The 14,361-nt window shown below is 35.8% G+C and overlaps 1 protein-coding gene across 2 annotated transcripts in view; it reads right to left on the bottom strand.

Moving 5' to 3' along the window:
* LOC134529458 (tetratricopeptide repeat protein 39B-like) overlaps positions 1-14,361 on the bottom strand; it is a 207,871-nt gene that overhangs the window by 13,323 nt on the left and 180,187 nt on the right. For both annotated transcript variants that reach the window (XM_063363579.1, XM_063363578.1), the window contains exons 13-14: positions 10,882-11,111; positions 5,753-5,987 (exon numbers count right to left, since the gene is read on the bottom strand). In XM_063363579.1, coding sequence (XP_063219649.1) covers positions 5,753-5,987; positions 10,882-11,111 — 465 coding nt within the window. The remainder of the gene's footprint in view (positions 1-5,752; positions 5,988-10,881; positions 11,112-14,361) is intronic.

Genomic DNA, 14,361 nt, shown 5'->3' on the forward strand with positions numbered 1-14,361 from the left:
GAACACATTCCCTCCCCCACTCCCCCTCGTGTTTCTGCCCGCTCTAATCTCTACCTCTCTCCATATTCTCGGCTCGCCTCTCCCTACCCCGCGCTTCCCGACAACCAAGCCTATCCAACATCAATCCCCAGCCGAGTCACGCTGGATGTCGCTGGACGGTGGGCTTTATCAGGTCCCCTGTCCAATGCTTCATTTGTGAGATAAAGCGACGTTAAGAACTAGTGTTTCAGAAAATATCACTGGGCTGGACTGGACCATAATTTGAAAACCCTACAAGATAGAGGAATAATGTACGGAGATATCTTGTTTAGAATTTTACTGCGGACATTTTCTACGCCTAGGCTTTTTTCTGCCCGATGCTTAGTTTGTTAGTTACAACGCAAAATTATTCTAATCGGCTGTCAACCATTTATTCCATTATTATTATTCATTTCTGACTGGGGGACATGGTTTGACCCGCGATATACCCGATTCCGCGATCAATCGAGGCGCGATATACCGGGAGTTTACTGTAATAAATTTTATTTTACATTTTGCCAATTTGTTACGACCGTCTACACAGTGTTGGGGGCTTCACTGTTCTTGTTTTACAAACACAGGGATAGTTTCAACCTGCACCACTCTGCTGGCCTTAAGATTAAGTGGTTTGTGCTAATTTTGATTGTTTGCATAATGGGAGTTTCCTGGATATATAAGTTTCATAAAGACAAGGTGCTCGTAAATTAATGAGCTGCCGGCATAAGTGTGGAAGAGGAAGATGACATACACAGTTTAAGGAAGAAACTTAGTAACCACATTAAGGGTGGTAACCACGAAAGTCAGGAAAGTCAGGAAAACTTAAATGAAAAATTTGCTGTTACAAAAGTTGGAGAAGAAATTAATTTTAAAGAGTCTTGAAGAATTACCATGTTTACATTCTGCTGAGCCGTAGCAATTAAATGTAGCTTAGGTGTTGAGAAATTTAAGGAATAGCACCAATTTTAAATGATGATAATTTGCTTCGTCTGATTTCAGGAATAAGTTAGGGAGTTTCCTTAGACATTACTACTACAGGATTTAAAGGAAAAATTGACTTGAGATGCTGTGAAGACTGAGTTATGGCACACTTTGTGTCGTACGAGAGTGCAAGAAAATTTAATTAGAGATTTTGTTTTCTGGGAGAAGGCGAGAGCACTGTTGAGTTTGTGCAGGGCATTTGCGACCATGCAAATATTTTTGGGATAGTTTTCTGACAAAAGATTAATTTCTTTAGCTATTGAAAACATGAACCCTTATTTTTAAGATGGGAATGTGCATTTGTTGCGAGGTGCCAGAGTTTCAGAGAGTTAAAATCATGGGCAGTCAATGTTGACAGTATGTGGTGTGCCAGAAATAACTTCGATAAATTTGGTAACTGTAGTAAACAAACTAAATTTTTTTCGAATAACAAAAATAAAGGTGGTAAACCAAAGGGATGCTGTTTTGGCTAGGGATAGAGGTTGTTTCAAATGAGGAAAAGCGGGCCATTTTGCCATGAAATGTTAACAGCAAAGAAAGAGACTATGTGGGTTTTTGCTTTTAAAAAAAAAAGAGTACAGGGGATTACAAAAAGGAGTAGAACAGGGGGGAAAGGTTGACAGTAAGGATAATTCTAACATGGATGAGAAGGTTTTGGAGAGAGCTCTGAAAATTGATAAAGATCTCAGGTTTGCAGGCACTGTGGTAAAATTGGACATGTTAGTAGGCATAAGTTTAACAAGAGTATCATAAAATACAGATTTAATGATAAAGTCATTTAGCTGTCATGAAAGAGAAAATAATAGTTTTTGCATGCAAGTTAAATTGTATGATAAGGCATTGTGGGGTTTGATTGATACAGGGGCAAGTCAATGCTTTATTGGGCAGGACTTTTTATCTAAATTAGTGACAGAGAGGAAAGAACTTAAATATAAATTGTGTACTAAGAAAGATACAGAAGTTCAATTAGCTAATTGGGGAGCTGTGTGGTACAGCTAAAATCTCGACTACATTTTAATACTGAGCATCTGTTGTGGAGTTGGATTTTCGGGTGATACCGGAATTAATTTACGATTTGGTCTTTGGGAAGGATTTTCTGAGTAAAAGTCAAGCAATTCTGGATTGTCATAAAGGGGTGCTACAATTCTCTTTCAATAAAGATATTATGGTAAATTAAAAAAGGCAAGCTCAGAAGGAACCTCCTATGTGGGGGAATTCAAAGGCTGCAAGGGCATCTGGAAAGGGAACAGGTTCAGAAAGTGGAAGAGTTGGCAAAAAATTCTGATGATGTAATCATTACTAGGATTGGCAAATGTGACCTTATGCCGCACAGGATTACCGTAATGAATGATATTCCCGTGAAATACGAGCCCTATCAGTGAGCCCCTTCCAAAATGAGGGCGTTTAGAGAAATTATTAAAGAATTATGTGACAATGGAATAATTGTACCTTCTAAATCTAACTATGCCTTGCCAACCTTCCTAGTAAGAAAGAAAATCAAAGGTAAATATAGGTTAGTCCTTGATTATACGATTTTGAACCAAGAAATAAAATTGGACCCATTTCCTCTCCCTAAAGTAGAGGTTTTTCTAAAATAATTGGAAAAAGCAGAATTTTTTATAGTGCTAGATTTAAATGCTGCCTTTCATCAATGCACGTTGGATTCAGAGAGTCAGAAAGATACCGGATTTGTTACTCCCTGGGGGCATTATTATTGGAGGAGGGCGTCCATCGGAGTTAACTTTGGAGCGCAGTGCCTATCCAGAATTTTGGAGAGTATTTTACAGGATTTTCAATATTGATTTATGATTAGTTTCTAGACAATACATAAAAATTTTTTGGAATCATTTGAGGAACACCTTGAACATTTAGCTAAAATATTGCAGAAGCTTAAGGAAGCCAGGTTTACGGTAAACCCCACAAAGATCTGTTGGTTCTAGCCAGAATTTAATTTTTGGGTTATATAGTGGGAAATGGTAAACCAGTCATGGATAAGGAAAACGTTGGTCCCATAGTGGTGTTCTCTGGAACTATAAAAGTGAAATGGGTGATGTACTTCATTGGCTTGATTGGTTATTTTAGTAAATTCATATTCCTGGTTACGCAGATATTTGTGCCCCTTTAAATAATTTGAAACGTAAAGATGTAAAATTTTAATAGGTTGATGAAGTAGTGAATGCCTTTAGGGCTTTAAAAAAGGCTATTGCTAACCCCTCAGTTTTGAGTCTTCCAGATTTTGACAAAAAGGTTTGTTCAGGTTGACGCCTGAAATTTGGGCTTAGGAGCAGTTTTACTTCAGGAAAATGAAGGACACTTGCAACCCATGATGTTCGCCAGCAGGTCTTTGAACGAGCACGAGTTTAAATATGGGGTATACAAGAAAGAGGCACTTGCTTACATTTTTGCGCGCAAGCATTTTGAAACCTATTTAGAGCAAAGTAGTTTTGACACTACAGGAAAACAGAACGCTAATCAAAACAGCACTGCTTGATAGGTTAATTTTCTATAAGAGTACATGTTAATCACAATAATTTGTTTCCACTCTCATTAAAATCAATTTACAGTACTAATATATGTCTAAATACATTTAAATAAAGATAAGAATAACATTTTTGGATTAAACAACCTAAAATTAAATTACAGTGTAAAAAATTCATGTACAGCATTCATGTACAACATTGTTTACACAACAAGGCTTGAGTATATCATTCCTAGTAGGTGCTAACAACATTACTGTCAAGGGGAGGGCACAAACTTTGGGTCGTCGATTTTGACTTCCCTTTGCAAGACTAAAGTGTTTCCCAACAGCAATCTAGCCTGTAAAGGAGAAAACCAAAGTCTAAATTTTCTCGAGAAACAGCCAATCACAAAAAGAGGCACAACTTATATACCCCTAAATTTACACTAGGAAACATCAACGCAGTGTGGGCCAGCAGTTAGAGCAAATAGCCCTGAAAGCTGGCTATTCTCACCAGAGCTGCTGCTGACATACGGGATGGCATAATATAAATATTGCCAGACACTCGGCCATGGGAGATATTTCTGCATAATAAAAACTACGGAAGTAGATTAAATACACAATAAAGGAAACAAATAGCTATTAAGGAAAGAGCAATATATTGTTTGTCGATTCATCACATTATTAATTTGTTGCATTGTATTTAATGCAATATAAGTGCCATTGCCATTGTGCGGGCACAGATTAATTGAATAAAGAAGCATTAATTTGAATCTATGACCCTTACAGTAAGTCCTCGGTTTACGTCGGGGTTACGTTCCTGAAAACCGCGACGTAAATAGAAACGACGCAAAATGAGCCATGTTTCATGCCACCGGCCGGCCACGGCCCAAGGTCGGCCGGAAGGGGTAGGAGAAAATGCTGTGTCGTTGCGGGAAGTAGATAACACTTCTACGTGCGTGATACGTGGGTGGCCGAGCGGACGGGCTGGTAGTATTGCATCACCGCGCGGAGAGCGGCGGAGAGCAGAAAGCGTCCCTCATGATGTATGATAAGATAAGGCGGTGAACGTGTAGCTTACGCTACATAGCATAAATTAACTACCGAAGGAAACAAAGAATTATAAACGAATTATATACGGTGTTTTGGTTAAAATAAAGATTTACGGTCATTGTAAACAACGTTATTGTGAATCGGCGACAACTTAAATTGAAACATGAGTACTCAAACATTAGCGACGTTAATCCGAAACGACGTAAATCGGTACGACGTAAATAGAAGACTTACTGTACTTTAAAACAGTTAAAATTGATCAGGGTTACTTCAAGGGTTACATGTATTTAACAAAAAAAATAAGAATAATCTTTTTTTGTTTGGAGTTATTTCTTTTTATTTTTAATGTTAAATTCAACTTTTTTTTTGTAAAATGTTTTGCTGCTGTATGTGGAAGCTAAACTAGATTCTGTGTAATCAGTCACCAGCAATTTATAGGAGACATGAATATTTTCAAGAATAAATTGCTAGCTTTAGATTTAAACCTACACAGCTTCAACACAGTTTGTATCAAACTTGAAAAAGCATTAACTTCTATGAATTTTCAGATTGCTCAATGCAATTGGAATGCCTCCAATATCACTTTTGTAATGTGTAAACTGTGATCATGTCTTTAAATGTTATAACATTTAGGATCAAAGAGAAGGACTGAATGTATTTGCTTGTTGTATATTATGTTTCTGTATATTCTGCATTAAAAAATACTGAAAACTAAAACCACACACTTACTTTGCATCTTCAAGTAGCTGAGATGCTCGGTTCAAATCACCCATATCTTTACAGACAAATGCCAACTCAACCATTGCATATGGAACTAAGTAAAGATTTTTTTTGTTTGGAGTTATTTCTTTTTATTTTTAATGTTAAATTCAACTTTTTTTTTTGTAAAATGTTTTGCTGCTGTATGTGGAAGCTAAACTAGATTCTGTGTAATCAGTCACCAGCAATTTATAGGAGACATGAATATTTTCAAGAATAAATTGCTAGCTTTAGATTTAAACCTACACAGCTTCAACACAGTTTGTATCAAACTTGAAAAAGCATTAACTTCTATGAATTTTCAGATTGCTCAATGCAATTGGAATGCCTCCAATATCACTTTTGTAATGTGTAAACTGTGATCATGTCTTTAAATGTTATAACATTTAGGATCAAAGAGAAGGACTGAATGTATTTGCTTGTTGTATATTATGTTTCTGTATATTCTGCATTAAAAAATACTGAAAACTAAAACCACACACTTACTTTGCATCTTCAAGTAGCTGAGATGCTCGGTTCAAATCACCCATATCTTTACAGACAAATGCCAACTCAACCATTGCATATGGAACTAAGTAAAGATCCTCTTTCAGTTTTTTCTCAAGCGAAAGGACAGTTTGTAAACACTCTTCTGCTTGCAGTGGACTCCGCATCTGTCGAAGACAGGCTGCTTTCAAGAGGAGAACAAGAGCCCTGTTGTCAGCATCATAATCAGTTCTTTCTGAAACAAAAAGGAAAAAAAAAAGGGTCAATGAGTAAACTGAATCCAAGTCAATTTATGTACCAAATATGAGAATGTTTTTTTGTATGGTCAACTGCATCAATATGAATGCTACATAGCAAATAAATTTGTTTAATCAATATTTAGTTAGTCTTAACAAAGAAAATACTTAAATTATAACTCTCACAAGAAAGCTCCATCCTGTTGTGTTTAATTATAAGATTACATAGTATTCAAATATCCAAGATATCTTTCATAAACGATCTTCATGTACTATTTAATTTCCAGTTCACTCAGAACCCTATCACTTATAAAGTACATCACATTCTACGCCACCAATGTTGAGCCCATTATTACTCTTTATATAGCTTTGCAACGGAGTCACAACGAAGCTTCACCATCTCGCCGCTCGCAGCGCTCCTTTCCCCACTTCCCCTCTTCCTCCCCTCCATTTTTTGTTCAGTTCCCCTCCACTCCACCCTCACACCCCTCCTCTCGTCCCTCCCCTCTTTTCCGCCGCGACTTCAGCGCCTCTATCGGCGCACCTTTTTCGGGCTATATAAACCCCGGGTTTTCGAGAGTTGATCACTGTCTGAGCTCACTAGGAGTGATGACGGTCCACCGGGCAGCATTAGGATAATTCTGGAGACACTCGGCGAAGCTATGCCCGAATTCATAGCGATAGTTTTCAGGTTTCGGTCTTTATTACAATTCAATCTTGTTAGGTGTCTTTAACGTCAGTCTGTTTCTATTACCCTCTTCGAGTGTCTCGCAGTTGTCATTTTTTTATAATTTAGCTTAACTTAGGTTCTCTGATGTTCTATGCACGCGGCTCGACGACCATAGTAGATGTTTGTTAAACTGATATTGATTTTCTATGTTACATGTTTTTGTAAGCTTATTCAGCGCCATCTGCTCACTATACTCGAGGACTTTACCTTTTTAGCTTTTCTTGATGGCTGCCTGGTGTTTGTTACCTAATTTATAGTTTATGCGCCGTGGCACGCCGTATCTAACTACCTGTTTAAAGACTTACATACGTTGTAGTTGGGTTCGTTCGGGCGCAATTACCTCAATAGCTACCCAGGAGTTCGACTTAGTAAATGTTCAAACTAGTGAGACCAATGCGACTAACAAATTATGTGTCTGCATTACAGTACCGAATCACTTACATCCGTTTGTCATTTTTATTAATTCTATCGAGCTATTAAAATTCTGTTGACACAAACCTTGACGGAAATGATGCTTAAAGTTGCTAACACGTAAAGAACTTATTTAATAACTGTAGTAAAATGTGATTGAACTTTTATTTAACTATTATTTGTATTTGAGCGCGCTTAGAAACATGTATCTATCTATTCATACCATACGCGCATTTATTGTGAATTGTTATGATGTTTACCCACAGTTATGTGTAATAAAAAATTCTATTTTTTTCTTAAGTTCTTATATCATTACGACACACCTCTCTTTCGCCATTGGTAATCTCAGAGTACGTTTCTTAATTCTTTTTTTTTTTTTTTTATAATTTACAGGAATTTCTTTCTCCATTATTATTATTCTGAGAGTTCTTATTGGAGTGAGGTTGGGAGTACAGTAGGCTTGCTCCAACCTCGCTTCAGCTTAGTTCATTCTAAATTAGAATATGGATCAGTGATTTGAAACAATATTAATAATTCTGATAGTGTTAAAATAGAAAACACCCAAAACAAACTTCTTAAATTTATAAGACAAAAATACAATGTTCAACATTTTTTAGCTTTGCTTTCTGAATGTCAAGCCATTTTAGGTTTTTTTTGTTTGTAATTGTTAAGAGTTATAAGCTTAACTGTAAATACTTTCTTGAAAATACAGGGCGTAGAGTTTCAAAGTTTAATAGCTGTCTTCACTCCTTAGTATATACTTCAGAAAAAAAAATAATATTATATATAGAATAACTGCCAATTTCGATAAACAAGATAAATATATGCCTTTTATAGACTTTTGACACTGTACTACCAAATTGTAATAAGTTTTAATCTTACTTTGTAATAAAACATATTAGTTCATATGATCAGTTCTATACTAGTCTGTATAACAGTAAGTTGTTAGTACTAGTTCATGTACCTAGTAATCAGTTAAATTTTTTTGTATTATGCATTTATGTTTTTTGTGATTATTTTTGTATCTTAGTTGTCACATAGTCTTGTAGTGTTGTATCGTCCCTTAGTGGTGGTGCCTGCATATGGGTGGTGCCCACATTGTGTTTAGCAGCTACATGTTGTAGTGTCCAACCTATATGTGGTGCCTAATGGTATGTAGTGCCTACTCTGCATGCAGCACCCACTTCATGTACGTTGTCCAGTATATCTGGTATACCTGTTGAATTGAATTGAAACCATATAAAGTGAAACGTAATGAATTAAAATGAAATGAAATAAATTAAATGAAACAATATGAAATTATATTAAATGAACCATACAAAATTAATTGACTTAAAATGAAAGAATCTAATTGAATATATTATGTGAAATGAAACAAAATGTAACAAATTAAATGTAAAGAAATGAAAATTAATTAAAAGTACTAAAAGTATTTATACTGTTGGCAGGCAAGTAACAAACATATAAATAAAATAAATATTAATATTATACACATAATACATTGAAGGCTATTGTAATTAAAATAAAATGTTTCACCTCTGCATGTATTAAAACTCTCATTTTCATGAGTTTTGGTGATCGTTGCCCTTGTGTATATAAAAAGTTCAAGTGAAATCTTATTTAAATGATAAACAGTATACAAAAAATATGCAAGAAAACTCTAATGTTTTTGTAATGACAACAGAAAAATATACAAAAAAAATGATACAGAACTTTTAGACAGTGATTGATATTTTAAAAAATTATAAGAAAATAAAACATACACACCAGTTACTTAACAAAATTTATAGATTACCACATAAATATCAATTTTTGTAAAAGCAACATGGGTGTTCTGTGAAGAAAAAATTATCATAAGTTGGTAGGAGAATCTAAGGTTGTGAATAAAACAGCCATACCTAATTTAAAAAAAAATTTAAATGGGATGTATAAAAATATATATGTAACCGGAAAATAGTATAAATCAAAATTACTGTTTTGTGTAGTAAGCCTGCCTGTATGATTGTATACAGAATGAGTCTGAATTCAAACAATAAACTTCGGCTACAGGTTTATGATGAAAAAATAAACAGAAAACTTATCATGACTTATGATCTAAAAGTGCTTTCCAAGACTTATATACATATCTTAAGATGGAGCTGAACTACTGGTTTATTGCAAATAACAAAGAAAGTATTTAAGATGGAACTCTATATATCTAGATAATGTTTAATTCAACAAATCTATACAATAAGTGCAAAACAAATAAAATAATTTCATTGTAATAACTGAGGTAACAAACACAAAACTTTATGGAAAAAATGGGCCAAAGGTAAATATTCATAAATTACCAATCAAAATATAGATTTAAACCAACTTGAAACTATAGCCAACACAGGGAATCACAGGAACAGAACAGTCAAGAAGCTATAGAAATACAACCACCCCTCTAAGTAACGCCACAATTTGTTCCAGAAAAACAGTGTGCTAAACAAAACAGTACTAAAAAATATGTCTTTTTTTCCATAAGTGTGTATGTTAATTAAAAGAATTTATTTTCCAATCAGTAGACACTACTCCCATTAAAATCAATTTAGTACTAATATATGTCTAAATACATTTGAAATACATTTAAATAAACCTTGAGTAACATTTTGAAACCAAATAAACTAAAAATAAATTTAAATATTCACAGATCGCATTGTTTATATAATACAGCATTCCTAAAAAGCTCAAACATTTCCTAGTTACAAAATAATAATGTTATTAATATAGGAGATTATATTTGAATTCTAATAAAATTTTTTCTATTATAAGAAAGATTATTAAACCTGTTAACATAATTTTACACTTTTTTGTCCATTAAATGTGTGTCTGCCATGTTTGCCACTAGCGCATCCCAGTAGGTGCGAGGTAAACTAGCCTGAAAGCTTCTGGCTTTTCTCTTCAGAGCTGCTGGCCTGCTGCTGACATCCGGGATGGTGTAATATAAATGATGGTTGAACACTAGGACCGTTGCCAGAGATAAATAGGCAATGAAGGAAGCAAATAGCTACTAAGGAAAGAGCAAAATAATTGTTTGTTGATTCATCACATTTTAAATTTGTTGCATTGTATTTAATGCTACATAAGTGATGTTGCCATTGTGTGTGCATGGAATTAAAAATTCACGTAAAAAAGAAAACAGCACTACTTAGAATCAATGACTGCTCTACTTCAAATCATGCCATAATTTATTTGAATTTACTTAAAAACTACGCAAAATGAACATTGTTACTTTGAGGGGCAGATGAACTTAAAAACCCAACAAAATCAATGGAGAAGATGGTTATGCGCTGATTAAAACATGCCACTTATGGGGGAATATACCCAGCAGAAAGCAAAAGGAGACACACACCAAAATGTCTATTCTGATTGGCCAAAAAAATCAATACATACATGATTGGCCGATACAGTAGCCAATGGGAGGAGAGCCTTTCTCTGACGCTGGAATTAGAGGCAATAAGAGGAGGATTCTCATGATTGACTACCTGAGGAAAACCCCTGGCAAGTATATACAGAGCCCTACCACATCCCAGATTCTTAACCCTGAAGATGCTTGCTGCAGTGCAGAGCGAAATATCGGTACACACTACCAGTGCGAAGCAGCAACCTTGAAAGCCAAGATTGTTTATCAGACAATTGCAGTGAAAGCCCAGTCTACTTTATTCATTCTATGCCAACAGAAAAAGGCTTATGAGTCTTGTTTCCAATAAATACATTTACAAACATACCTTGCTGCTCATTCAGTCTCACTAGTGCCTTTTCAATAATTTTGTACATTTGTAGAACAAGATGGTGTTTTTTTCCCAATACTTTGAACAGATTCCACACATACATTAGTTCAATGGCTGGTAAAACTAATGAATTTTCTTGAGTGAAATAGCGAGAAGTCTTCTTAATGGCAAACTTTTCCATTGGAAGTGACTTCCCAGCTATTCGCTGTTTCCATTGTGGTGCATTCCTGGAAAAAGAATTCACATTTCAATGTCATATGGACACAAATGATTATATAACTTCAGGAATTATCTTATATCCAGTTTATAGTAGTGATTATTAAGATGCATAGTAATTATTTGCCTAAGGAATACTGCCATCCTAAAAAAAAATTCACTGTATCCATGCTCATTTTAAAACAATCTAAAATAAAAATTTGATACACACAGTTTCCCAAAGCATAGTGAAAGCCTTACACACACACACATTTACTTATATAATATGCAATATGACACACTTGAAATAAACTTGTTTACTTGTCTTTGAACTTAATGGGCGAGAAATACTCTGGCTGTAGTAATGTTGCAACGATTTTGTCGTTGTGCCTTCGTACCAGCAAGGCGCGAGCGACTCCCCTCCCTCCCTATCCCCTTCCAACCACGCTTCTTTACAGCTTTGCTTCCCCCTCCAGGTTTCGGCACATGCGCATTGTGCATTGGCGTTATGCATGTAAGCTTTGCACACCTATGATTCTGTCTTATTCTTCATAAGTAATTCATTGGGTTAGGTCGTTTGCGTTACTAGCTAGCTTCCGCAATAATGTAGTTTGTAACTTTACTTCTGATAGTCTGCAACGTGCGAGGCCGGCGAGACATGGTGGGCGCTCATATAGTTTATTGACTTGTATTGCGACTGATTGTGGCACAGTCCCGTACAGTAAATGTAACTTGTTAAATTCTTGGTTCATCTTTTCTAAATTGCTGTTTTGGCCTGCCACATTTAAAAATTGTCATGGTTAAATCTTTTTGTGTGTTTTGATAGCGCTGCTGTTGATCATTATGAAAGCACTGTAACATCCTTATGGAAACCTGTGTCTTGTCATGCCGAGTCACAGTCGCCCAGTTTCTTATAGGTTCATTTTCACTGTAAATCTGTTTTCTCTCCGTTACACTTAAATCCAGGCTCGTGTTAGTAGATATCTGGCTTGGGCTTGGTTTTTCCATGGCAGCAGATAAATTAAGTATTGGTACTTGTTGTGCACGAGACCCAGGGCACAGGTTTAATTCGACTGCATGGCCTTGTCTTACTTGAATTGCATCGTTAGGTTTACATGGCCCGCTTTTGTAAGGGTCATTTGCTTGTACACCTATCCCTCATTTAGCACGACTCATTCGTTCTTAAAAATGCTTGTGTTATTCAAAATCGTGTATTCTGAAGCATTAGTTTCCATAAATAGCAAGGCTAATTTATTTAATGTGTTCCAAAATTGTGTAGGAAAATATACTTTATGTAATATAAATGCGTAGAATAACACTCAACGATAAATATGTCACACCAATAATCATTATATGCCTCCCATCGCACTTTGTATGGCAAATATGACACTGCGTAACGGGAGATACGTGGTTATGTAATTTATCGTCAGTCGGCTGGCTGAATTGCCCGCCCGGGTGTGACCTTCAACTCATGTCGCGTACCTTTCCAAACCTTCCTTTACTGACAGTGAAACCGATATTACTGTTCAGATAAATGGATTTTAATTTTTCAAAAATTAAAGTGCTTATTCACGTATCACCACCTGATTCACACCAATCCTGTCAGGCCAATGATTATTTTTTTTTTTCATTGCAACATTCATTTAACAACCTTTTCCATGTGAATCATCTGTTCATTTCTGTTCCGGTATCTAATGACAAATATATTCCCGCTAGTACAACCAACAGCATCAGACTTATAAACTTTTGATAGAGTCCTTATTTCATACGATTGTGCGCACAGTTGACTTGCTTAAAACTCAAGTACGACCAACATAAGAGTGGCCTTCATGACAATCTGCACGGCGTAATACTTCTAGTTTTGTCCCAAATACTTGAACACGATTCATTATGCTCTCACTTAGAAGCCATGTCCACTATGATTCCAACTGCAGGTAATTACGCACCTACAGTTACCAGCAGACGAATGGACAAACGTTGCTTTTGTTTGTATGAATTCCCTAATACTAGCGAGACTGAGTTCACGGCCCGGTCTTTGGCCAGGTGACAAGGGTACAGCACGGCGAAATACGCGCAGACTTAAAAACATTTGGTCGTTTACACTCCATAGCCGCAATTTAACTCGCCATAGCTGATGTTTGTACAACAACCGATAGCATAGTCAGACCTGCACACGCATCTCTTCCCCCTTTGTAAGGCTAACTGTATGCCATGGCACATCTGTTGTTTAAAGAAGTTGAAACAGACTTTGTGGCACCATGCACAATGTTTTTTTTTTTTTTTTTTTGCCTGCTGAGATTTCGCGCTAACTGAAATTTACAGACGTGCTATTCAAGACTAGGGCAGTAAAATTAACATCGCGCTAAATGAATTCACACAATCTGAAGCCGTGCTAAGTGAGGGACAGGTGTGTTATTGTTCGTTCTCTTTCCCTGGAAACCGTGGGTTCGTATATATCAAATGTGTAAAGTAATAGTCATTTGTACATTATTTAAATGTTCATGATGCCTATCTGTCGGGTTTGCTGTCTCCCAGCTATGCGTTATGTTGTTCGCTTACTTTAATTGTGTTCGCGGTTACTGCCGTAGCTAGCCGTTTTTACGTGCACTCTTACCCACTGTTTAGAATTGTTCTTTTTGTGTGTTTATGTATTATGTCAACTTCATATGGCGCACGTAAAATGTGTGTGTTAAAACTGCTCTTCATCCTTCTTAAAAGCTGTGCACATTTTTGTATGCTCGTAAGCCGGTTCTCCGTATGTTCAGGAAATTGCTACATGAAGGTGAAGGAATAACAACTAAGATCCTGATCAATACTCACACGTAAATTATCTTTCCACTGCTTTAAATGTTTGTACTCGCTCGTGAGACAATTTGATGTTACAGTTTACACTTTGTGTAAAGCTTACTTATAGATACGTTTTGTATAACACTTTGTGATGATACTATGTATTTGGAAAAGATGTAATTAATAAAGATGTTTGCTAGCCCATGTACAACTAAAAACTAAAGTGGTTACTAAATTTGCTAGGACTCAAAAACTTCACTGTACGGGAACACACCACAACTAGCTTCTTCCCTATTCCAGCATAGGACACACATGATAGGATTTGCGCCTGTTTTGTAATCCTTAATATTTGAACTTTGTAAGGCGCCAGACTCGAAGGTTGTTTATTTCGCATAAACCAAGCACACTTCAATGTTTTGACACCAGTTTGATATTACTTTAAGAAATTATCATTGTCATTAAATGCCTCTTTATGAGTGATAACTTTTTGAATCT

The sequence above is a fragment of the Bacillus rossius genome, chromosome 2, assembly GCF_032445375.1.
Source record: "Bacillus rossius redtenbacheri isolate Brsri chromosome 2, Brsri_v3, whole genome shotgun sequence".
NCBI classification, from domain to species: Eukaryota; Metazoa; Arthropoda; class Insecta; order Phasmatodea; family Bacillidae; genus Bacillus; species Bacillus rossius.